General features: G+C 33.6%; 1 protein-coding gene and 1 non-coding gene across 2 annotated transcripts; both read right to left on the bottom strand.

Moving 5' to 3' along the window:
* Window positions 1-3,741: 3,741 nt before the first annotated feature.
* On the bottom strand, window positions 3,742-9,557 carry LOC146920086 (kinesin-like protein KIN-7E). The gene is made up of 14 exons (XM_085713462.1): window positions 9,501-9,557; window positions 9,003-9,406; window positions 8,498-8,587; window positions 8,299-8,399; window positions 7,981-8,094; window positions 7,814-7,895; window positions 7,637-7,704; window positions 7,482-7,547; window positions 7,253-7,377; window positions 6,766-7,105; window positions 6,579-6,686; window positions 5,574-6,488; window positions 4,640-4,959; window positions 3,742-4,272 (listed from the first exon to the last, which is right to left on the bottom strand). Exons 2-14 carry the CDS (start codon window positions 9,202-9,204, stop codon window positions 3,945-3,947), a joined length of 2,859 nt encoding a protein of 952 aa, XP_085569588.1. The 5' UTR covers window positions 9,205-9,406; window positions 9,501-9,557; the 3' UTR covers window positions 3,742-3,944.
* Window positions 9,558-20,772: 11,215 nt separating this feature from the next.
* LOC146920085 (small nucleolar RNA R71) lies at window positions 20,773-20,879 on the bottom strand. The gene has a single exon (XR_015012928.1). It is a non-coding gene; the product is annotated as a small nucleolar RNA R71 (small nucleolar RNA).
* Window positions 20,880-23,991: the final 3,112 nt, after the last annotated feature.

Below are 23,991 nucleotides of genomic sequence, written 5' to 3'. Positions count from 1 at the left end.
AGATCAGGTAACTAATAAAGACGTTGTCTCACCCATACTCTCTACTCATACATTTCATTTATAACATTCACTAATTGCTAGTTTGTCACCATTTAATAAGATTGAACAGTCTCTTTTATTTACTTCGATCTAAGTGGGTAAAGATCCTCTCCATTTATAACTTTTTCCATTTGTTGCAATTTGGAGAGAGATGGACAAAAAAAAAGTGGTGGGTCCTATCACTAAGTGGATCCCACCATCATTATTTTTTATGTGTCTATCTCTCTCCAAATTGCAACAAATGAAAAAATTTATAAATGGAGAGGATCTTAACCCGATCTAAGTTATCTGATGGAGTTAACCAAAAATGTACTCCCTCCGATCACTATTATAAGCAAAATTTCACTTTTTAGATACATTGAATAATTAATGTATCTAGTCTTTATTATAGACTAGATACATTAATTATTCAATGTATGTAAAAAGTGAAGTTTTGCTTATAATAGTGATCGGAGGGAGTATATTTGATGGACTTGAGTTGTGTGTAGTCACACGTATTTTGCTGGGTCGGCTTAAGGGCCAAGCAACCCAAGCAAGACCTTTAGGCCTCAAAATTTTGGTTGAAAGAAAAGCCCTCTAAAAAAATTAATTTTGTTATAAGTATATTATATAATAGATAAATTAAGACATTTGCATAACACAACTGATTACTAAAAAGACCTCAATTACTCTTGGCCATGAATTCAAATTTTGGTCTCCACAAAATTGATTTTATACACATATTATGTTAAAAATATATATATACATTTAAAGGCCACATTAAAAATTTGCTTTAGGCCTCTTAATCTGTAGGGTCGGCCCTGATATTTTGCTTGTCTGATTAACATCGAACATAGTCTTAATTTTAAAATCGTTATTTGAAAAAAACTCGAATTTAATTTTTGGATGAAATATTTTTTTTATTAGACTTAACTTATCTCTGACCGAACATGATGTAGGAGAGTTTCCACAGTATTTTTATAATTTCCTTAGTATTTTATTATTTCAGTCCAATTTTATTATTTGTTTGTTTTTTTTATTTTGGATTTTCGACCCATTAGGGTTTTGTTATTTTCCTATTTAAGCTTAAGAGTTGTAGCCAAATAGACAACTTTTTTTATTTAATAAAATATTCGAGACTTTTCTCTCAATTTTGGTAGATTCCGAAAACCCTTATTCGATAGTTTTGTCGCTTGTAACTTGTCTGTTTGTCTTTTAGGTTTAACGCTTGCTTTCCGTACTGCGTCAGAACACTAGATTATTAGGACCTCCTCCCCTAAGAATTGGAAGGTTAATTAACACAAAAAATTATTTAAAAAAGAAAATTTAAAAACTACCGTAAAATCGTGACCATCCATCTAGACCATTAGATGGCTTCCAAAGTCCATATTTGAAATATGTGGCTCAAACATTACACTGAGTAGGTGGAAAGAGCTCTCACCATGAACAAGATAGGAGCTAATAAACAAGACAAGACCAGCTTGTTGTATGATTTATTTGTACAAACTTTTTTTTTTTTAGGAATTGTTTGAACAAACTTGTTACATGAATTGTAGTTTCTAAAAAATTTCTTTTCAACCATCAACATAAATTACATTTTAATATACCTATTCTCTCATATATCTAGGATAAACTTTTTCTGTTTTATAGAACGCGAAGTCACTAGGCAATTTACGTGATTCTAAAGGGATATTTTGTTCGAAGTACTAAAATGAGTGAATTTTTCTAATTCAATGAATAAATTGTTTTGTTTTTTTTTGGAGGGGGGTGACTGAATTGTTATTTCAAAATATTTGAGAGACTAAATTATCATTATTATTATTTTTAATAATTTTAAGAACAATAGATACGTCCTCTATAATTATTTGATCTACGTAATTTTTTAATTGAAATAAAGTTACAATGAAATATCTTTTGAGTTACATCATGAAATGTTTTATTCATTTTTTAAAATTTACTTCTGAGAAACTTCTTTCATGAGGCCCTCATGTACAGTACTCCATTGGATTGTGTCCCAATTTCTTTTGACTGGGTGGGGGAATAATGTTCAAGTATATTGGTTGCACGCTTGTCACACAAATCAGTAATCATATATATTTTACGAGAGCAGATGAACTATCCAATTTTCGAAGATCTTTTTTATATTTTTTTAAAAGTGAGTTAAGTATATTGGAATATAAAAATGAACATTGATGGATATATAAGTGAGATTGTTCATATATTTAATATTTTAAGGTTTAAATTTAAGATGTGTTGTCGAACTTGTTCAAAAGAAAAAAAGTGTTGTCGAACTCATTTTGTGTTTTTAAAAAGTTCGATGTGATGATCGTTGAGCTCTCCTCATGATCAAACAAAAGTATCATAATCGATAGCTCGATCAATTTGTTCTATCAAAAGTCTTTTGCACAATGGTACGTGCAGACAGCAATTATATTGATGGAGTATCTTTGAAGGTGCATGTGTATCTAGATGAAAATGAGTGTGACATACTCATATGAATGAATATCTAACACATGGGCAGATTGTTAGTGTTTCAAGTATGAGTTAAAAAGTCTTATATACAATTAAAGTTAGAGGGCTCATATATACCTAGTTTCGAGTTAAGATCTGACATTCATGTTAATTGTTTGTTTGCTCAAAATCTAATGGAGAATGCTAGAGTACCCCATGTGCATTTGTTAAACAACTAAAACAAATATGTTTCTATTAAAAAAATGATGTAATTATTACTTGATAAAAAATAACAATTTATATTTTCAAGACAAAATTTATATTTATGGATTCTTTAACAAATATCTCTGAGACACTGGTTATCAAGACCCATGAAAAATGCTAAAGAGTGTCCTGTGTGTAGTTGTTAAGCAACTAAAACAAATAAGTTTTCATATAAAAAAAATGATGTATTTATTATTTGATAAAAATAACATAATGTTTCATTGATATTTAAGTGATGAGTCATGCTTTTTAGAAGGATCTAGAGAGATCATTTGTGATAAGTCATTGTTTAGTTTGTTATGGAATTAGTTTGTTAGAATAGTTTTAATGCGACTCTTTTAGAATATTATTTCCTCCATTAATGAACAGTTAAAAAGTTGTTTATAACATAATGTTTCATTGATATCATAAAATACTTTTTATTTTATTTTTTAAAATGACTTATAATTTAAAGCAGAAAGAGTACAATGAAACAAACATACTCACATTCAACTTGTAGTATACTTGTTTTGACTCAAAGTGTTGTTTAAAGTTATGCACAATTTATAAGAAAAGTGTGAAGTAATCATATGGATTGAGATATATTTCTAGTATGTTAGGGTGAATAATATACACGATCAAACTATGATATGTAAGAATGGAGGGAATAACAAATAAGAATATAAATACAAATTGCTCAATATTTCCTTAATAATCTAAAATAATATTTCCTTAATATTTGGAAGAACATGTACCCAACATTCGCAAATTTTATAAGAGATTAGAACCTAGTGCAATCTATTATGCTCTTCTCTTCCCAACCTTTATCTTTTGGAAACACATTCCCTCTGCCTGATAAAGTACGCATTCCACATATTCTGGCCTATGCCAATGCCATATTTTGATCGAATTTTCTTTATTTGGTACTGTTTTTGTGTCGTTTACCTTTATTAAAGGGTGATTCTATTCATACCAATCCTAATATTAACCACTAAAGAATGAATGACAAAAGAAGTCAATAACACATACTTTACTAAAATAATCATATATAGCTTTTATATAATGTAACCATACTTGGAGAGTCTGAAGTATATGAACAAACTTATAACCTTACAATAACACATTTACAATAAATACAAATCAAAGTTAGAAACATACACAAAAAAATCACAATATATAAGAATTATAACATGGTCATAACAAACTACCTAAAAGTAATTCAAACTCCAAACTCACAAAATCTGCCTCATACTGTTTGTGAAAGACCAACTAAAAGATTTCCTACTTGTGGACCTTGGAGCAAAATTGAGCCCAAACATTTCCTTAAGAGCTTGTTCTGGCTCTACTGGACCAACCAGTTTGGCAACAACTGCTGCACTCTCTCTAATGTGATCAATGTTGTTTGTGTCAGTCCATAGATGATGTGCTAACTGCAACCTCCTATGTTTTGAATTCAAGTGAATGCTCCATTTCATGTATAAGTCCTCTCTATCATATTTTGATAGCTTTTTCTGCATTTGCTTGCACAACATCTGCCTCTCTCTTCTAAGATATCTCATGCTGTTTTCGAGTCAAAGACATTGTACTTTATAAGTTTCATTATTATACAACAAAAAAAATATTTGATGACAAAACATAATTTAGTACAAACCTAGCTAGGTGCTTCTTTGTGTGCTATATTTACATTTTTTTTTTAGTTAAATTCAATACATAGATTGTATATTTAGTGGTATACAATCTACTGACATGTCATAATTGCTGAGCAACATAAACTGAACTTATTACATAGGTTTTGTCTATTAATTAACCACAAAAATGTATGTTTACGAGAAATTAGTTAAGGGTAAGAGTTTGACCTCGTAATATTAATTAATATAGTTCAAACCCTTAGTGTAATTTAACAAAACCTTTATATTTGAAATGTTACCTTGTTTCAGGGGTAAGGGTTCTTCCATCTTGTAGAGTTTTATTGCCTTGTGAAAAAGTTTGCTTAAGATATGATAGCCTTCTGCGCTCTACCTCTAAATAAATAGAATCTAATGGATCCCCTTTGAAGAGAAGGAAAAAGTAAGTCCTATGAACCAATGAAACATTACAAGCATCCCATAGTTCAATAATCTCCTTTTGAAGCCTCTTAAATTTCAAAGGCCACTCTGAATGACTTTCTCCATCAGCTTGCATTGGGTCCAAACCAATGTCTTTTACATTCTTTGTGGACATAATGGCATCCAATCCTATCCCAGGAACCTGTCATGCAAAACAAACTCAAGAAATCAATGACTGAATTTTCAATACAACTAGTTTTTTTGGTATGTTTTTGTGCTACTGATCTCAATAACAAGGATGGTTATGAAGTTGTTAAAAATTGAGTGGAGCCTAACTCAACCCTGCAAAATTGGCTTGTAAGGTGGGGGAGGCCTAAGTTAAAATTTGTCTCATGCTCAGGATTAGACTTCTGGAGCGTGTCCTGACCGGTCCAATATCGAGTGGCCCATCAGATCTTTGATAAGCTTTGATATCATCTTAAAATTTACATTTAGCCTAACTTAACCCTAGATAAGCGGCTTGTAGGGTAAGGGATGCCTAACTTAAAATTTGTCTTATGCCCAAGACTAGACATCTGGAGGGGCCCAATAGCAGGTGGCCCAACATATCTTCAATAGACTCTAAGACCATCTTAGAATTTGGGTTGGGGTTGAGTCTAACTCAACCCTACAAAACCGGCTTGTAAGGTTCCCAAGTGCCTCTTTAACAGTTAACACACCCCTACATTGAAATCTTAACAGAATAGTTATTCAAATGAACCAATAAAAAGTGGAAACAAAACAAAACAACGACGAAGACTTAAAACAGAAGCTTACCTCATGGTCAGCCAGTAAATTCAATCTCTTAAGATTTTCTGTTTCCTTTGTTTTTGGAGTTAAAAGACCATTGATCCTACTTTCATCAGCAGCAGAACTTTCCATAGAATTCCTCTCAGCATTTGCATTATAATTTAGTGTATGAACCTTCTTCAGAAATCCCTCAGGTCTTCCAGCAAAGTCTTTTTCATTCCCTACTGGAGGTGTATTCTGAATTTCTTCATCATCTTCAAACCAATCAGAAGGTAAATTCTTCATGAGACTAGCTTTACAACTTCTACTTCGGCTCAAGCTCAACCTCGACGGTCTAGAACTAGAACTAGAACTAATTCTATTAAATTCTGTCAGCCAAGGAGTACTACTTTCGGGAGTCGGAAGAGCAAAATATTCACGCAAATGGTTCATTCTTTTGTCTTCCTTTAAACCGGATGAACCAAAATCCGTATCGTTTTTGTTCACGTCATCAACTACAATCAGTCCTGGCAAATCTGTCTTTGCGCGAGGAGATGATGCACTAGAATCACTATATGTATTTGATCTTAAATATTCTGAGTTTGACTGTGTATGTTGGTTTGTGATAGGGTCTTCTAACTCAATGCACCTTACTTCTTTACAATACTCCTGTTCATCTTGATCTTCAATGTTCTTCTGATCCAAATCATTCTGTGCAGCATCAATGCTTGTAATTGTAAGCCTTGGTGAAGAATTTCTAACCATGAGATCCTTTTCAAGGTCAGGGAGTTGGAACAAATTATCATCAGAACTAATACTATGTCCATCTGAATATTGAGATGCATCAAAGGACCTAACACTTTCTTCACAGTCAATACTTAATACATTTGGTTCCTCTCTTCGAGTTTCGAAGTTCCAATTATTTGTCACGCGTAATTTGGGATACCGAGGACCTAAACTCTCCTGGAGATTTAGAAGGAAAAATAGATTAGATCAAATAAAAAAATGCATGATTACTATTTTAATGCTATATAGCATGCAAATATAACTCACCACTCCTATTAAACTAGACATGTTATTTCCAGCCTCTTGGAGCATGTCCTTGATTTGAACTTGCGCAAGGTCGCGCTGCAAGGTTAGCTCCTTCACCTCTTTCTTTAACTGCATATAAAGATTTTGTATTTACAACCAACAAAAAAACACAAATTAAGAGTTTTTGCGTCAAAAGCTTTATTATTACCATCTCAATTTCTTGGTCTTTCTCTCTCAATAATGCTGTAGAATCAGAACTCTTAGGGCGTGCTGGTCCTGAATTTCTCAATTCACTTTCCAGTTTAGCTACCTCCTTTTGTAATTGCTTGACTAGTGCTTTATCAGATACCACTACATTGACTTGTGCATTAGTTTCAACTTCTTTAGCACAACTTGCAAAGAAGAGAGTGTTTCGGGTTTGTTCAACATGGCTCCGCGCAGGGCTCATGGTGCAGATGATTGCAGTTCTAGCATTGCCTCCTAATGATGATTGCAATATGCGCGTTAGCTTTGAATCTCTGAAAGGAATATGTCCATTTCTTCCCTTGCTGCAACCAAATTCATTACTTTTAGATAAAAGTGCAAGAAATATTCACCTCTTACTCCAAATCTTCCATAGCTTGATTTTAGGCATATACTTATGTATTGAATTTAAGCATATCACAAATATTGAAACATAATGTTCATAAGCTAACCTGAGTTTGCGGATAACAGTTCCTAGAGTTAGTAAACTACGATTTATATGGCAACCTTCTTTCAACCTTACCCCGGCTGAATTGGTTTGGGATGCCCTTTCACTTCCAGCTAGATCAACAAAATTCTGTACCACAAAAAAATAATCACCATCTTATTACCTATAGATGTTCATTAACATAAACTTGATACTTCAAATATATCATCATAAATTGAGCGAATTAGTCATACCACCGAAGCAGAAAGAGAGCTACACTTGTCATTTCCAAGAAATTCGCGCGCTGAACTTTCAACTGTCTGAAGGATCACATTGTTAAGCAAATGTGAGACAAGATGTACCAGAAAAATTCACCAAGTTCATTAACAAAAATAACAACATATCATACCAGTCTAAGAATCTGATGAGATCTAGAGCTTGCTTCATTCAGTGATGTCTCTCCTATCTGCCTTTGAGCTGTGAAATTTTGAATCCAAATACAACTATTTTATTAGCAAAAAAGAAAACAAAAGGAAATAAGTTCAATCCAAGTATATGAAGCAAGAATAATTCAAACACTTATTACTTTCACAGAAAGAAATGAGTTCTGTAAAGTGGTCCCAATCTCTAATAGTTTCCTCAGTAAGTTTCTCAACAACTGTCCCTCGCTGTCAAAATTAACACAAACCATGAGTAAAAGTACATGCACATTTACTAGCCCTTCGGAAAATGTTGAAGAAGTTATTTATTTACCTCAGGATCATCAAGAAGTCTAAGAGGAGTATAATCTGCACTAAGCAGATCCCTAACAGATTCGTTGTAAATCTCAATTGCTGAAAACTTCAAAATGAATTCTCGCTCCATGTGCTATAAAACAAGTAAATCCCAAATGAAAAATATGGTTTTGGAAAGTCCAAGTAACGCAAGGACTCGGATCCTCTCGTACAGTAGAACAACGTAGCAAATTTTTATCATATTTATAATTTTTTTTGCTGTATCGCTGCAATGTGGGAGTGGATTCAAATCCGCAATGCAGTGTTGCGCGTGCACGCATGTGTGTTTTTAATTTACCTTTTCCATGTAGTTAAAAATGTCTGCTACAGTACAATCAGTTATACCACTCATAGTGTAAGTTTTTCCGCTGCTTGTTTGTCCGTATGCAAAAATGCTTGCTGATTGATTGGAGAATCAAAGAAAAATATTAACATGGAATTTCCAGGGAAACTAATTCTGATAAAAGAGGAAAGAAAATCAAAGAAAATAAACTCACAATTGATTCCACTAACAACAGAAAGAGCAACTTCCTTAGCTGCTTCTTCATACACCTGCCTTGTGGAGCAATCTGATCTAAATACTCTGTCTATAACCAAATCAGAAAAAAGGTATCAAATTTTATCACACCACATTAAACAATCTTCAACTTCATATATTCATATCACTGAATATTTTTTTTTATCTTAACCATCCGGTTCAAAAGGGAAGTGGGCCCTAGTAATTTGGAATTCAAGCGGAAAGTAAGTGAAGCCTAATCAAAGATTGCTTCAGTCCGGATTCGAACTTGAGTTCTCCTATTAATTCATCCTTAACCGGAGTTCATTAATCACTTGAACTCAATCACTTGGTTATTTCACCAGATTTGTAACATGCAACATAAATATTTTCTCCAAAGCAGAATAATGAAATGATATCTCAACAAAATTATAGTAAACACATTTATTAAATTCCAACCTTATGGTAAAAAAGAAAACATAGTCAAATATGTAGTGTGAACATACCAAATGAATATGCTGTTGGATAGAGAGATCTTTCAGAAGCTGAAATGTTATTCCTGTAAATGATGGTAGTGTCATTGATACATTCCCAATCAGATACATCATTTCTTGCAATTTCCTTATCATTTAGAGGACGAATTCGAACCGAAACTTGAATTCTCTCTTCATGATTTTTTGTAGCCTCTTCACCTCCAACAGAACCCATTTTCTTCTCACTCAATTCCTCCTCAATGATGAGAATGAATATTATCACATGTCATTGAATTCATAGCATACCAAAGAAAAATCACTTTGCCTTTTAAGCTAATTTAAGAATGCTTTTTGAATTGTTTGATGAAGGTTGTTTTGAGTTGTTGGGATGGTATGAAACACAAGGACCACTCAAGGCTTCAACCCCCAATCATTATCTGCAGAGACAAATTAATCAAAGGTTAAATAAACTCTTGATTCAGAAGAATACTAAGATAAATATTTTGTAGACATGTTTATGTTTATATATACTTTATATTATATTATAGAGATGCATGAGAGGGAGGAAATAAATATGAATTAACTAATATCTATCTATAAGATCTTATAATTATTTATGTGACCAAAATGAGTTGGTTTCTGGAGTTTTGTGAAATGGTCCCCATCCTAATGAACAGATTGTCAAATACAACATCACATGGAATGTAGAAAAAAGTTTAGAATTTTATGTGAGGAAAATTTACCAAAGGTTAAAAACTTGGAAGGTTGATTTATTTATTTATTTTTTATCAAAGAAAATTCTTTATTCTTTATCCAACTTTGTGTGCAGATAAATTCAGAGAGATAGAGATGTTTCTGAAAATGGAAGAAGGAGGAAAAATATATTAATGGATGAGATTATCTCACTAAAAATCTTGTGCTCTATTTTGGTTGTGTAATTTTTTTTGCAGTAGTTCTAAATTTAGCATGTACAGTATAATCCAAAGAGTAGAAAAAAGTACAAATGTAGATTATGAAATGAATAAAAACAAATAGGTTTTCAGAAACTGGAAATTTGTCAGAATAAACCTAGATTCTAATGAAATTATTACTCTGACAGAAAAAAATGGTATCACATAGACAAACTCAAATGCAAGTGAATCTCACATTTTTCAGCATAGACAAATAAAACTCCTCGTTTGGTTATAGTCTTTATGGCAAACACGTCCTTATTAAACAGCTATAATAGACAAACTATGAATAATTCAGAGGTTTTTTTTTTCTTTTTTTCTGGGAGGTATTTCGGAGCCGAAAGTCAGAGATTAATCTTTTGAAATATAAAGATCTATTTAAATGATTGATGTCTCTTTTTTTCATATGCATTGGTTAAAGATCGAACTCATGACCACATGATTACATATCTTGTTATCCGTCAACTTGACTAGCGTTGATATTATGCGAGTTTTTGTCCTCCATTATATTGTTGTTATTAATATTTTTATTTTTTGGTTTCATTTTTTTTTTATTGTTATTATTATGTGGTATGGGGTGAAGAACACAAAGTGGAAGTTCAAATTTCAAAGTCAACAGAATCAACACAAATGAAGAAAAAATAAGTATTGCATTAAAATGAAAATATAAAATACTATTTACAGCTCATGCAAATGCGCTGTCAAATGGAAAAGAAGATCACTGAGGAAGAAAAAACATGAGAGCCTAAAAGTAAAAGGTGAATGCAGAAATTGCATTTTCTCTCTTTTTCTTTCACTGTCAAAAGAGAGATTCTATCTGTAGATATGTTTGTAGGTGGAGTTTAGTATGGGAAAGGAAAGTTTTTTCCCATGATGGGAAAGTTTAACCACAACCATTGATTTATTATTTTTTTATTTGGATGGCTTAGATCTATCACTTGGTAATTGTTGTAACTTTTTGATGGACACATTGTGGATCAAAAAAACCGACCCCACCAATGATTAAATAACAATTTATCATTATTTATTAACATGTCAATTTTTCAGCTTTTATTTTTTATTAATTAACAATTATTTTTAAAAAAAACATTAACATCAAGCATCGGACCCTTTCTTCTTCCATCTCTTCCCATTTTTTCAATCCATCTTCTCCTTTCTCCTTCGACCTCTTTCCTTTTTTATGTGGTTTAACAAAGATTGAACATGTTTTTTCAATCCATTTCTTTCATGAATCCATCTGAATTAACATAGATTGAACATGTTTGGATCTCAGCTGTAAAATCAATTATGAATCCTAAAATTGATTGGGTTAAGCAGGATTTTCTAGCTTTCACGTTTCCTGTAAATCGATTCTTGAGAAGCTAGAAACAATTTCTCATTTTTTTCCCTCTTTAATAAAACCAACAAGGTTTTCCTGTTTTTCAAAGATGAAGACCCTTTTTTTTTCCTTCCTGTTTTGATTTTGGTTGGAAGTCCATCATAAAAAAAATTGTGCTAATATAATGATGATGGAAAGAGGAGAGGATAGAAGGTAACTCGAGAGAAGAAAAGGATGAAGATTCAGTGGCGTTTATTCTTGACCTGTGTTCTGGAAATAATTGAAGTGATGAAAGGATGAAACAAAGAAGGTACACTAAAAAGACAAAAAAAGCATTAAACAACTAATTTCATTATTTTTCTTATTTTTCTCTTAACAGGTTTATCACCGCCACCTGTCATGGGAAATGACAACTTTCCCATGGTGGGAAATAACTGTCCATTCCCAGGCTAAATGCCACCATGTTTGTATTGCTGCGACTATGCTTTTGAAATTGAGTGTAGAGGTTATTGCATCTCCTTCTTAATTTTTTATGATTGAAAAGTCACTTAAATAATTACATGGACTGTTAAAGTTAATTATGCGACACTCATTGTGCTAATTATATGATAATGTGGCATTGTAAAAAATTAAAGGATAAATTAGTCTCTAACAAATTTAAATACTATAGAGAAAGATTTCTGTCATGTGTGAAAAGTGATAATTACATTGATGATAGAGTTTGCTTAAATAAAGAGAACTCTATCATCAATGTAATAAAGATTTTGTATATTTTTTTTACAAAGGTTTTTTTTATTTTTTTTTATTTTTTATGAATACTAACAAATACTTATATTCTAATTTTAGTATTTACAATGCTCTACCTCATACTGGTTACCGAATATCAATCATTTTAAGTAAGTTGGTTGAATCATTGTGTTGGTAACCCTTTCGTTAACATACCTATCAGCCGATAATCAGAAGGAATGTAGGTTAGAGCTATTAATCTATTATCCAACTTTTCTTTTATGAAATGTCAATAGTTCTCAATATGATTTGTCATGTCATGTTAAACATGATTATGGGTAATATCAATGGTTGATTTATTGTTGCACAACAACTTGATAAGGCCTTCACATTGTATCTTTGAGTCTTTTAACACTTGTTTCATTCACAATAGCTCACAAATTCCTAGTGTCATAGCTCTAAATCTGCTTCAGCGCTTGATTGAGCAACTACACTTTATTTGTTAATCCTCCAAGCAACAAGGTTACCATACAAGAAGGTACAATAGCCTAAAGTAGATCTTATATCACTTATAGAACCTACATAATCAACATCAATGTAAGTCTATATAGTTAGAATTCCACCTCATTTGAACAAGAGTATTCTCCTTAAAATGGCTTTGAGATATTGTAGAACACATTCTACAACTTGCAAGTGTCTCACTCTTATGTCATGCATAAATTTGCTTTTAAGATATTGTAGAATTCCACCTCTTTTTTTGCTAATGAATGATCAAGTAGGACCGTAATTCAGATTAGGGAACATCATTAAAAAGATATTAAAAAGACTACCCATAAGAAGGAAAAAAAAATAAAACTTTGAATCATATAAAGCAATATACTTTTAGGCATACACTGCATAGTCCACACTCTACATACCTTAAGGTGGGGGCAAACACGTGCCGGCGGTGCCTTTTCACCACTCGCAAAAAAGAAATCTAAATACTTTCAAGTTTCGAGTTTCAACTTCATGCTCCTTTATCACACGAGAAAGAAAGTCTCAAGATAATTATTGGATCCCGCAAAAAAAAAAAATGGAATTTCGGTTGATTTTATTTTACTTAAATTCGCATTATGTCCATCAATTTTTGTCAACTTACGATCTTGATCTTTTAATTTATTTAACCAAGTAATGTATTTGTTAAAAATTTATTTTTTAAAGGGAATAATTAAAGTGTTTATCTTCGATCCCGACTTTATATATATTATACAATATTTTTATCAACTGATCTAAACTTAAAAACATCTTAATTTTCTATTTTTAAATCCAAAAATACAATTCACAAATGTTAACATTTTAGAAATAAAATGTTAACATCATTAAATTTTCGACTTATTCTCTATTCATCGTCATATTGGATAACGAACTAACAAATCATTAGATGATGTGGTAATGTGTGTGTTTTGGAATAACATGATGTTTTAGGGTTTTAATTTTTTTTTAGATTAAGCTTTATTTTTTTAAACAATATTTTAATGATACTGGAAATGAAATTGTAAGAATTAATCAATAATGCATTGTCGCACCACCATCTGATTTGTCAATTCATTATTCAACTTAATTGATACATAAACAAAATTAAATTTTTAAAAAATATTTAAGTGGCACAAAAATTTATGAAATCTGAAAAATTGAGGGATTATATTTTAGATTTTTTAAATAGAGAGATTAATAGCGCATTTAAGTCTTTTTTATACAAATATTTCATTCGATATTGAGTTAAGTTTATGTCCTTCAGTTTTTTAGTTTCTCTTTTATTTTATATTTAAAAAATTAAGTTTATTAAAAATTGTTTTAAGATAGATATTTAGAAATTTTAATATTTTAAACTTTATTCTCTCAAAAAAATATTTTAAATTTTATTTAAATGTTTTTTAGTAATAAATAATATTTATGTTATTTTTTAAATACTATTTATACAGTAGACTATTTACAATCTTTGTACTAAAAATAAAAATTCATAAAACAATTAACTATATAAATTAAAATTTGTGGTAAAATATTTGTGTGCCCCAATGATTTTGTCTCCAATGATGATGACCTGACTTTGCTGTGATAATAGGAGAATATTCTTCTTATTTTATAAATTTATTAAACGTTATGAAAACAAAATTGTTAGTATTTATTGCGTTTGTATAAATGACTAATTTGTTTCACAAAATGGACAAAATAATCTTCTCAGGCTAGTTGTTGTTGGTTGGGAGATTCTTATATATATGCTTTGTTTTTTTTGCGTACGGTTATATATGCTTTATCTTGAGTGAAATGAATGAATAAAATAATCTCCTTTTTTTTTTTTTTTAGAAAGAAGAAATAAAATAATATTTGTGAATCTTCATTTGTTTGAGTATTACGTTCTTCACAATTATTCCATGAGGTGAGGCAGTGGAAAAAGGTGTTGGGAACCTTTTGACCAAAACAAGTAATGTAAATTCAACATACCATGTGCATGTAACCATGTTGTAGGGGGGCCATGAAGTTAGAGAGAAGTAACATTGACTAGGAACTAGTGAGGTCCATGACTCATATGGATACTTGTACTATGAAATGAATGTTACATAAACGACAATGTATGTAGAGTACAAAACTTATATATGATCGAGAATCTTAAATATATGAATACATATTTATTCAATATTTATTATTGGTTATATAATAAAGTGCTTTGAGCAAAAAAATAGTAGGGTTTAATCAACCAACTAGCACATGCATGTGCCTGCATGTCTTACAATAGAATGTAGAATTTTATTATGCTCATATAAGTTAATGAGAACTTTTCAACCCTGAAAGTTATAATTACAGATAGATGAGAGAACCTATGGCCAACAGAGAGGGTCAGACTTACAAATTCTCTCAAAAAAAAAAAAAAAAAAAGAGAGGGTCAGACTTCCACACAGGACCAACTCAATACTGCTTATGAGTCTAAAGTAAATTTTATAGTGATGCATTTTAAAATAACAAAAAATTAGAACAAGTCTTATAGTAAAATAAAATTAAAAAACGAAGTTTTGTTGAGTCTATAGTTCGTGCTTGGATCAAGGAAGATATGATACCTTCATCTTTATTTTTTTGTTGACAAATATGATACCTTCATCTTGATCAATTGAGCTGAGGGAATATGTAGAAATAATATTTTATATCTATACTAAATTGAAAAAAACTATGCCTTTTTTAACTCTATTTTGAAACCTAAAACTCTAGGTTTGGCTGTTTGAATTTATCCTTTGCACACTTCACCAAGGTTTGAATTTTAACTGAAAAAGGTATCCATATAACATATTAATGTTAATTGACGGTCTCAAATACAATTATTTCAAGTAGAAAGAACTTATGAAAAACTAAAAAGGAAAAAGAGAAATGAGAGAAGTGATGATTGTGAAATTATCAAATTACAACCTCAATCTCAAAACATCGGCTGTGTTTAGGTTTTGGCACACAAGTCAAAAAATGATTTTTTTTTAAATGAGAGAAATGATTATTGAAATAGTTTTATACTAGAAAATGATATTAATTAATTATTTTTTCTTGTTAGTAATTGTTTATCTTTGATTATGTTGCATGTTATTCCACGGTTGGTAGGGCTGAGCACCGGTCGGGTTCGGCCGGGTTCGGGGCGTAAACAGTAAAACCGAAAAAAACCGAGGACGGAAAAAGGCCACCCATCTCCGACCGGTTCCTTGCACGGTTTGGTCGGGTGGCGGATAAATCGGTTGGCAGACATATCGGGCCGGTTTGATCGGTTAAGAGATGATATGTTGGTGCTTGAAATTGAAAAAGATCTATGAACAAAAGAAAATGGTTGATCACTATTTCAATGTTGTGAATATTGAGCAAAAATGAGGACGAAACAAAGAAGAGTAAGATTTGAGATTACAAGAGATGAAATAATGTTGGTGAGTAATAAAATTTATATTGGCAATGGTGACGGGAAGAGCATTTGTGGAGACTATGAAAGCGACTCTCTGCATGACTTTTGAAGAAGAAGAAGATAAAGGCCAATGACTTGTTTTTTTATCTACATAAATATAAAAGATTTGCTTTTATTTTTATATTATTTTTGAACAACTTGCTTTTTTTATAAAAAAAAAAAATATTTTTAATTGTACGTAATTATTATTATAGTAATATGATAATACTAAGAGTTGATGTGTCCTTTTCTTTTTCATTCAAGTTGAACGTGTAGCCTATATGTGTGTACAAGTTAACTAGCTTCTGCAAAATTTGAATGTGATTGCTTTTAATTTTATAGGTTTAATGTGTGTGCTTTTACTTGTTTCGAGGGACATGCAGGCTGCAGCTGTGGTCTAGGCAACTATGTTTGCTATTTTCAAAGTAGTGATTGGACAACTTGTAACCATTCGGTCGGGTATGGGTTCCCGCGGATCAAACATTCCGGAACCGCACCCGCCCGTTGACACCCATGTGAAACTGAAAAATGTAAATTATTAACCCGTGAACCATTTCGACCCGCCCGTTTCTATTTATTCACTGTCGGGTTTTACGGGTTTCGGGCGGGTCAGCAGTTCTTGCTCAGTCCTAACGGTTGGAGTCATTTGATGAAGGTGACACTTACAAATGCGAGTAAAAGTAAAATACTATTAAAAGAACAATCATTTACTTGTGACTTTTTATCATAATTGCATATGATCTTGTTATTATTTTACTTCGATTGTCTTTTTTTTTTTGGCCGGGGTTCGAACCCCGACACCAAATTTTCCGAAATATACCACACACTGGAAAACTTACATAAAATTTTTCATATTTGTGACGACGGTTGTTTTGCCACAGTTTGACCGTGGTTAACCCGCAAACTAGAGAACGATGACGCATTAGAGATGACAAAACTAACACGATATGTTTGTCAAGCATATTTAAAAAAGAAGCAAGTATAACCATTTCACCTTATCCTCGCTGTCGCCGGATAATAACGATCGTAATTGAAAATTAAAGGGAATGGATGCAGTTTTTAGGGATGAACATATGATGATGGTGGAGATTAGGTGCTAGTTGTGAAGGTGTATTAGGTGAGGGGCTAATTCTCAATTAAACTAGCTTAAATATATTTTTGTGAACCGACAAATAAAGACAAATAATGGATAGTGTAGAATAGCGATTGATATAATGCTACTTTTGCTAGCATTTGCTTTTTCATTTGTTCTTCTCCAAATAGTCGAGCAACGAGAATCACACACTTTTAGTTAGAAATTTAAAAGAAGTAGAAAATTATGAGTTTAAACACGTTTCAACAACATCAAATATCTCTACATATAATTAACGTTTGTTTTTATTCATTCCATGAGGAGATTAGGTTGCATGAACGTGACATCGCAATCGTTTTTGACATAAAGAGTTTGGACCATATTTAATTCAATACTATCCTCAAGGTAAAAATGGGAGCTTAAAATGATTTTGACACATTCCTATAAAAAAGAAAAAATAATTATCGTACGTTAACAAATAAATGAGTGATAGAATTGTTTTCCTTGACTGATTCCTTATGATTTAATATGTATTTATATAATGATGTTATCTTTGAGCACCAAGTATTTGGACACTAAGTATGTCTTGGGTCTCAATTATCTAAAACTAGTATACAATATACTAATCATTTATACAATGAATATTTTATATTCTAATACTTCCCCATAGTCGAAATGGGAGGTTGACGAATGCTGAGACTATCTTTGAAATCATCAAATAATTGCAGCGGAAGACCCACGGTGAAAATGTCAGCTATTTGATAGCGAGATGGGACATGTAGAACACGTACTTGACCTTTAGCAACCTTTTCACGCACAAAATAGATATATATATTTCAAAGTGTTTTGTGCGTTGATGTTGGATAGGATTACCTGAAAAATAAACAACACTAAACATTGTCACAGTAGACAAGAGTGACTTTGATGATCTAACACTGGAGTTCTAACAATAAGTTTCGAAGCCAACAAGATTCAGCAACACCACGATACTCTGCTTCAACACTAGAGCGGGATAAAGTTGACTGCCGTTTTACAGACCAAGAAATCAAATTATTTTCATGGTAGACACAATATCCGGACGTAGATCTTCTAGTATTTGGGCACCCTTTCCAAGTAAGCCTCTGTATATGTGGTGAGGGTATCAACTAGGTAAGGAGAAAGATGTAAACTATGGTGAATGATACCCTTCATGTACCTAATAATTCGCTTCAATGCAGTCATGTGTTGTGTGTGGATCATCCATAAACAAACACAATTGTTGGATGACATATGCGATATCAGGTTGGGTGAAAGTTAAATATTGCAATGCACCTACAAAACTTCAATATTCAGATGGATTATGATACAGATTACCTGAGAGGCCACAAAGTTTAGCTTTAGTGTCCACAACGGTAGAGACTGGTTTGCAAGATGACATGACATCTTTGTCAATAATCTCTTCAGCATATTTATGTTGAGAGAGAAAGATACCACTTGAATGTCTAGTAACTGAGATACCTAGAAAATAACTGATATGACCTAAATCTTTCATAACAAATTCACTACTGAATTGAGACATGATCCTCTGATGAAGAGTATCAGATGAAGCAATAAGGATGATGTCATCAACATTTAAGAGAATGTATGCATTACCATTGTGATAGATGAACAATGAATGATCACATGCACTGTGTGAGAAGCCCAATGTAGATACAAATTCAATGAAGTGTTGGTACCAGGCAGGAAGGGCTTATTTAAGGACATATAACGACTTCTTTAGTAGACACACATAATCATGATGATGAGAATCACGAAAGTCGACAGGTTGATGCATATAAACGGTTTCATTAATGTTGTCATGTAAAAATGGATTCTTGACATCCGATTGATGTAGACACCATGATTTTGAAATAGCAATACTAAGGATTGTTGGTGTAGTTGTTGGTTTTACCACCGGACTACAAGCTTCTCCACAATATACACCAATTTGTTGATTCAAACCATTCCTTACTAGGTGATGAGTCATAGATAGTATTAATTATTACCTTATTTAGTTTAGTTTTATTTTAGATTTGATTTAGTTTTATTGCATTTTATTTTATATTAGAATATTTTACTTCAAATTATGTTTTATTTTATTTTAGGAATAAATATATGGTGGAAGGTGCCTTGGAACAAAAGAAAGAGGACTGGAGCAAATACAGCGCAAGAATACGAAGATACGGGACAAAAATAAGTTCCCCCAAACTCAGAAGCTTGGCACGGCCCGTGCCAACATGTGGCACGGCCGTGCCCGTCCCCAGGATACTCTTTTGCTGCTTTTCTTCAAGCCCAAGTTACCCTGTTGCAGCTTTACCGTTTTATCCTTCTAGTTGCTTAGTTTCTAAGTCAGATGTAAAGCTATAAATAGAGTAGCTCTCCACCATAAACAATCATGCTTTACTTTGTTTATTTCAATTGCAATTTTAATAAAAGTCTTTTATTTCTCTTTTACTTTCTTTGCAATTTATTTTACCGTATTTCTCTCTTCTTCCTCCATGTCTACGATGAACATGAGTGAGTAGACTTCTTAGTCTTAGGATTATTGGGGAGTCTAATGACTCAATCCTAAACAAAACATGTCTAAACCCTAATTTCTATGTAACCCTAATTTCTAATCTAGATTCACCGTCTTAACGTGGATTAACAATTATCAAACTGTGGAAGCGAAAGCGGAGGGTTTGATAATCGTTAATCCATCATCCCAAACATCAATTCATAAAGCGAGAGCGGAGCTTTGATGTTGGAACAAGTGAATCTAGACAATAGTTGCAAAACAGTGAAATAGTCTTTGCAACTATTGAGACAAAGAGTAGTTTCAATCCTCTATGCATCTTCTAGTAATCATGTCAGTGAAATAGGCTTGGTTGCTAGAAGTAAACTCTCACCGGACTTTCATCGGAAAGGTGAGGGGCTAAGGGAAACCGGTCTTTAGAAATTAGTGTGTAAATCATGAAATTAGATGTTTAGGTTTTGTCTAGTGAAGGATTAGTTATTAAGATGAACCAATGATCCTAAGGCCCCATTATTATTATTGTTTTTACCTTCAGCAATCAAACCCTTTCTAATCAACTTTCTCTCCTCTAATCATTCATTAAAAGTTAATTAAATTGACCAACTCCCTAGCGGAACGATACTCTACTTACTACTATTACTTCGATAGGCCGTGCGCTTGCGGTTTGGCTCTATCAAGTTTTTGGCGCCGTTGCCGGGGAGTTAACTAATTTAATTAGAATTCTCTCTTCTTCTTTCTCTTTTTCTTTTTATTTTTACCTTTTTACTTTTCTGTTATCGTTAACTTCTTGGGTTCTCAACCTTGTATGCGAAGAACTAGAAATCAAGCGGTATTCATACCCGAGATCGAAAGGTTCTTACATAGGAGGAGGAGAGCAGCACAAAATAACACCGCCATGGCCAATCGCACTCTCAAAGAGTATGCAACGCCGTCTACGGCTGAGCCACAAGCTGTTATTGTGTACCCAACGGTTGAGGATGACAACTTTGAGATCAAGCCTGCCCTACTTAACTTGGTGCAGCAAAACCAATTCTCGGGATCCCCCACTGAGGATCCCAATCTTCACATCTCTGTTTTCCTACGAATTAGTGGAACCATGAAGGAGAACCAAGAAGCCGTAAGACTTCATCTCTTTCCCTTTTCCTTAAGGGATAGAGCTAGCGCTTGGTTCCATTCCCTCGAAGTCGGTTCCATTACTTCATGGGATCAGATGAGGCAAGCATTCCTTGCCCGTTTCTTTCCACCATCTAAAACCGCTAAACTTAGAGACCAAATCACACGGTTCAATCAAAAAGATGGGGAATCTCTCTATGAGGCGTGGGAGCGTTTCAAAGAAATGCTAAGACTTTGTCCCCACCATGGCCTAGAGAAGTGGCTTATAGTCCACACTTTTTATAATGGCTTGTCTTATACCACTAAGATGTCTGTTGATGCAGCTGCAGGTGGAGCGCTTATGAACAAAAACTACACGGAGGCGTATGCCCTAATTGAAGACATGGCTCAAAATCATTACAAATGGACCGACGAGAGAGCCATCTCTAGTTCTTCACCCTCCAAAAAGGAGGCAGGTATACACGAAGTCTCTAACTATGATCACCTTGCTTCTAAAATTGATACACTAACTGAAAAACTTGAAAAATTCAATGTTAGTGCTATCAATTCCGCTTCTACTCCTTCTTGTGAAATATGTGGTATAACTGGTCATGCTAGTGTTGATTGCCAACTAGGTAGTGCTACTAACGGTGTTGAGCAAATGAACTATGCTCAATACAACCAAGGGATGAGACAAAATCAAAATTTTTATAAAAATCAAAATCCCTATGGACAACAAGTAGCACCACCCGGTTATGCAAACAACCAAAGATTCACTCAAAAATCCAATTTGGAAATTTTGTTGGAAAACTCTATTGCCAACCAAAACAAACAACTTCAAGAACTCAAAAACCAAACTGGATTTCTGAATGATTCTCTTTCCAAGCTCAATACCAAGGTTGATTCTATTGCTACTCACTCTAAAATGCTTGAAACACAAATCGCCCAAATAGCCCAACAAGTGGCTACATCTTCCCAAACACCGGGAGTCTTTCCTGGTCAAACCGAAGCCAACCCCAAAGCCCAAGTTAATGTCATATCTTTTAGGGGTAGTAAGTTAGGCGAAACTTTTGCTAAGGTTAAAAACATTGGGAAAGAGAATGTCAAGCCCTTAGGTGATAAAGTTGTGATAGAAGAAGCTAAACCACTTGAAGAAAACAAAACTCCATCCCCCTTGAATCCCGAAAAGCTTAAATTAGAGGGTAAATTTGAAAAATTTGTTAACATACTTAAGAAGATTTGCATTAAACTTCCCTTTGCTGAAGCTTTGTCTAGGATGCCTCTATATGCCAAGTTTTTAAAGGAAATTTTTTCAAAGAAAAAAGCTATAGAGCATAATGAGACAATAGCCTTGGCTAAGGAAACTAATGCAATCGTCCAAGAAGCAACCCCTAAGCTTAGAGATCCAGGTAGCTTTGCCATACCATGTGAAATCGGGAATGAATCCATAAACAACGCCTTATGTGACTTAGGAGCTAGTGTTAGTTTGCTGCCTTTGTCTCTTCTTAAAAGGATAGGGATAGGAGAGTTGAAACCTACCGAGATGGAATTAAAAATAGCTGATCGTTCTACCATGAAACTTGTAGGATTTGTCGAGGACATACCTGTTAAGATAGAGGGGATATACATCCCCACTGATTTTGTAGTCGTTGACATTGAAGAGGACGATGACGTCCCTATAATCCTAGGTAGACCGTTCCTCGCAACTGCAGGAGCTCTCATTGATGTTAAACTTGGTAGGATCGTCTTTCAAGTGAGTGATAAGATGGTAGGATTTGAGTTGGAAAACGTTATGAAAGGTCCCGCTCTTTACTCTTGTTGCATGCTTAACGATCATGTTGTGAAAGAACGTTTTATAGCGCCATCTACACAACATGATATCTTTGATCCATTCTAAGGACTCTTTCTAACCGTCAAGCTACTGACATTAAAAGAGCGCTTCGTGGGAGGCAACCCACGCATTTAATTGCTTTTGTTTTGTTTTTCTCTGTTTTAAGTTGTTTTGTAGGTAATTGTCCAAGTGTGATTCGAAAAAAAATCAAGAAATTGAAAAATTCTGAAGCCCCCAGGTCCAGAAAGGTGGCACGGCCCGTGCTAGGTATGGCACGGCCGTGCCAAGTTTTTAAGTAAAAAAGGCCATTGAAGTCAGAATGTTGGCACGGCCCGTGCCAAGGGTGGCACGGCCGTGCCCGACCTCTACACCCCATATACCCACAAATTTTTCTTTCTTCTTCCTCATTCACAAACATCAACCCCATTCCAAAACTAACCCTTTCCACGCAAATTCTCATCAAAACCCTAACCTTCACCAAAACCCCAAAGTCAAACCAAGGTCAAAGTTCTAATGGCTTCACGAAGGAGCGGCAAGGAACCGGCAACATCTTCCGGAGGACCACCGTCAAAGAAAAGAGCACCGGCAAAGAATCATGGCATCACCTTCAAGGATAACAACCAAAAAGAAAGGTATAAAATCCTTATCTCTAAACCTTTGCATCCTTGTAGGTACCCTCATCCTCCTACTATGAATACTTTAGGGATTAGGGACAATGCTTTTGAATTGCTGAATAGATTAGGATGGGGTGAGCTGCTCAGTCCTATGCGAGGGTATGAAAATTTTACTTATGAGTTTTTAAGTTCTATACAATTCACGAAAGATAAGTTGAATTTAGATGACCCCGATCATAGAGTCTCCTTCCGGCTTTTGAATATTGATTACGAGATGTCCCTTGAAAACTTTTGCAATGAAATGGGCTTCGCAAATGCGGGGTTCATCCATGACTCTTGGAATCAAGCTCTAAAGCCGGAAGACTATAACCCTGCTAGCTTTTGGACACGCATCACCGGTAGAAACCAATATGTTCCACGATCCAACAAGGCTAGTAACATCCACAACCCAGTCCTTAGGTACCTTCAGAGGGTAATGGCTTGTACCATTTGGGGTAGGAAAGAAGTAGGAACATGTAGGACGGATGAAATCTTTATGCTTTGGGCTATGCTTACTAATAATCCCGTGAATACTTGTTTTTACATACTTGACTACCTCGCATCAATAGGAACTAAGCCTAATCTTGTAGCTGACATAGTGGCGGGAGGTGTTATTACGTTCATTGCTAGGAAGTTTGGAGTGAGCGAGGAGGAGGGGATAAATGAAATTCAGGGCAACAATAAGCTTAACATAGAGACATTAATCTCTATGAAATTTATCACACATCATCCACCCATGCAATATGCCCTTAAACTCAATGTGCCTATTCTATTTTTGCTTCCTAACCCATCTCGGACTAACACCGCGGTGGAGGAGAATTTGTTGTATGTTGATAATGAACAGGTACCTGAGCAACATGATGAAGGAGAAGGTGCTAACTTGCACCATGAGGAGGAGCAC

Source organism: Medicago sativa, chromosome 5 (assembly GCF_051527215.1).
Source record: "Medicago sativa cultivar Bolivia chromosome 5, Bolivia_mono, whole genome shotgun sequence".
Classification (NCBI taxonomy): domain Eukaryota; kingdom Viridiplantae; phylum Streptophyta; class Magnoliopsida; order Fabales; family Fabaceae; genus Medicago; species Medicago sativa.
The sequence above is the reverse complement of the archived record's forward strand: the minus strand, read 5'-3'. Positions and strand labels throughout refer to the sequence as shown.

Bases quoted from the DNA above. Each gene is read 5' to 3' on its own strand.
- LOC146920086 (XM_085713462.1), bottom strand. From the start codon at position 9,204: ATGGGTTCTGTTGGAGGTGAAGAGGCTACAAAAAATCATGAAGAGAGA. The intron at 7,705-7,813 runs GTAATAAGTGTT...AAAATTTCACAG, and splicing joins ACTCATTTCTTTCTGTGAAA to CTCAAAGGCAGATAGGAGAG. The intron at 7,548-7,636 runs GTATGATATGTT...GTGATCCTTCAG, and splicing joins CTCATCAGATTCTTAGACTG to ACAGTTGAAAGTTCAGCGCG.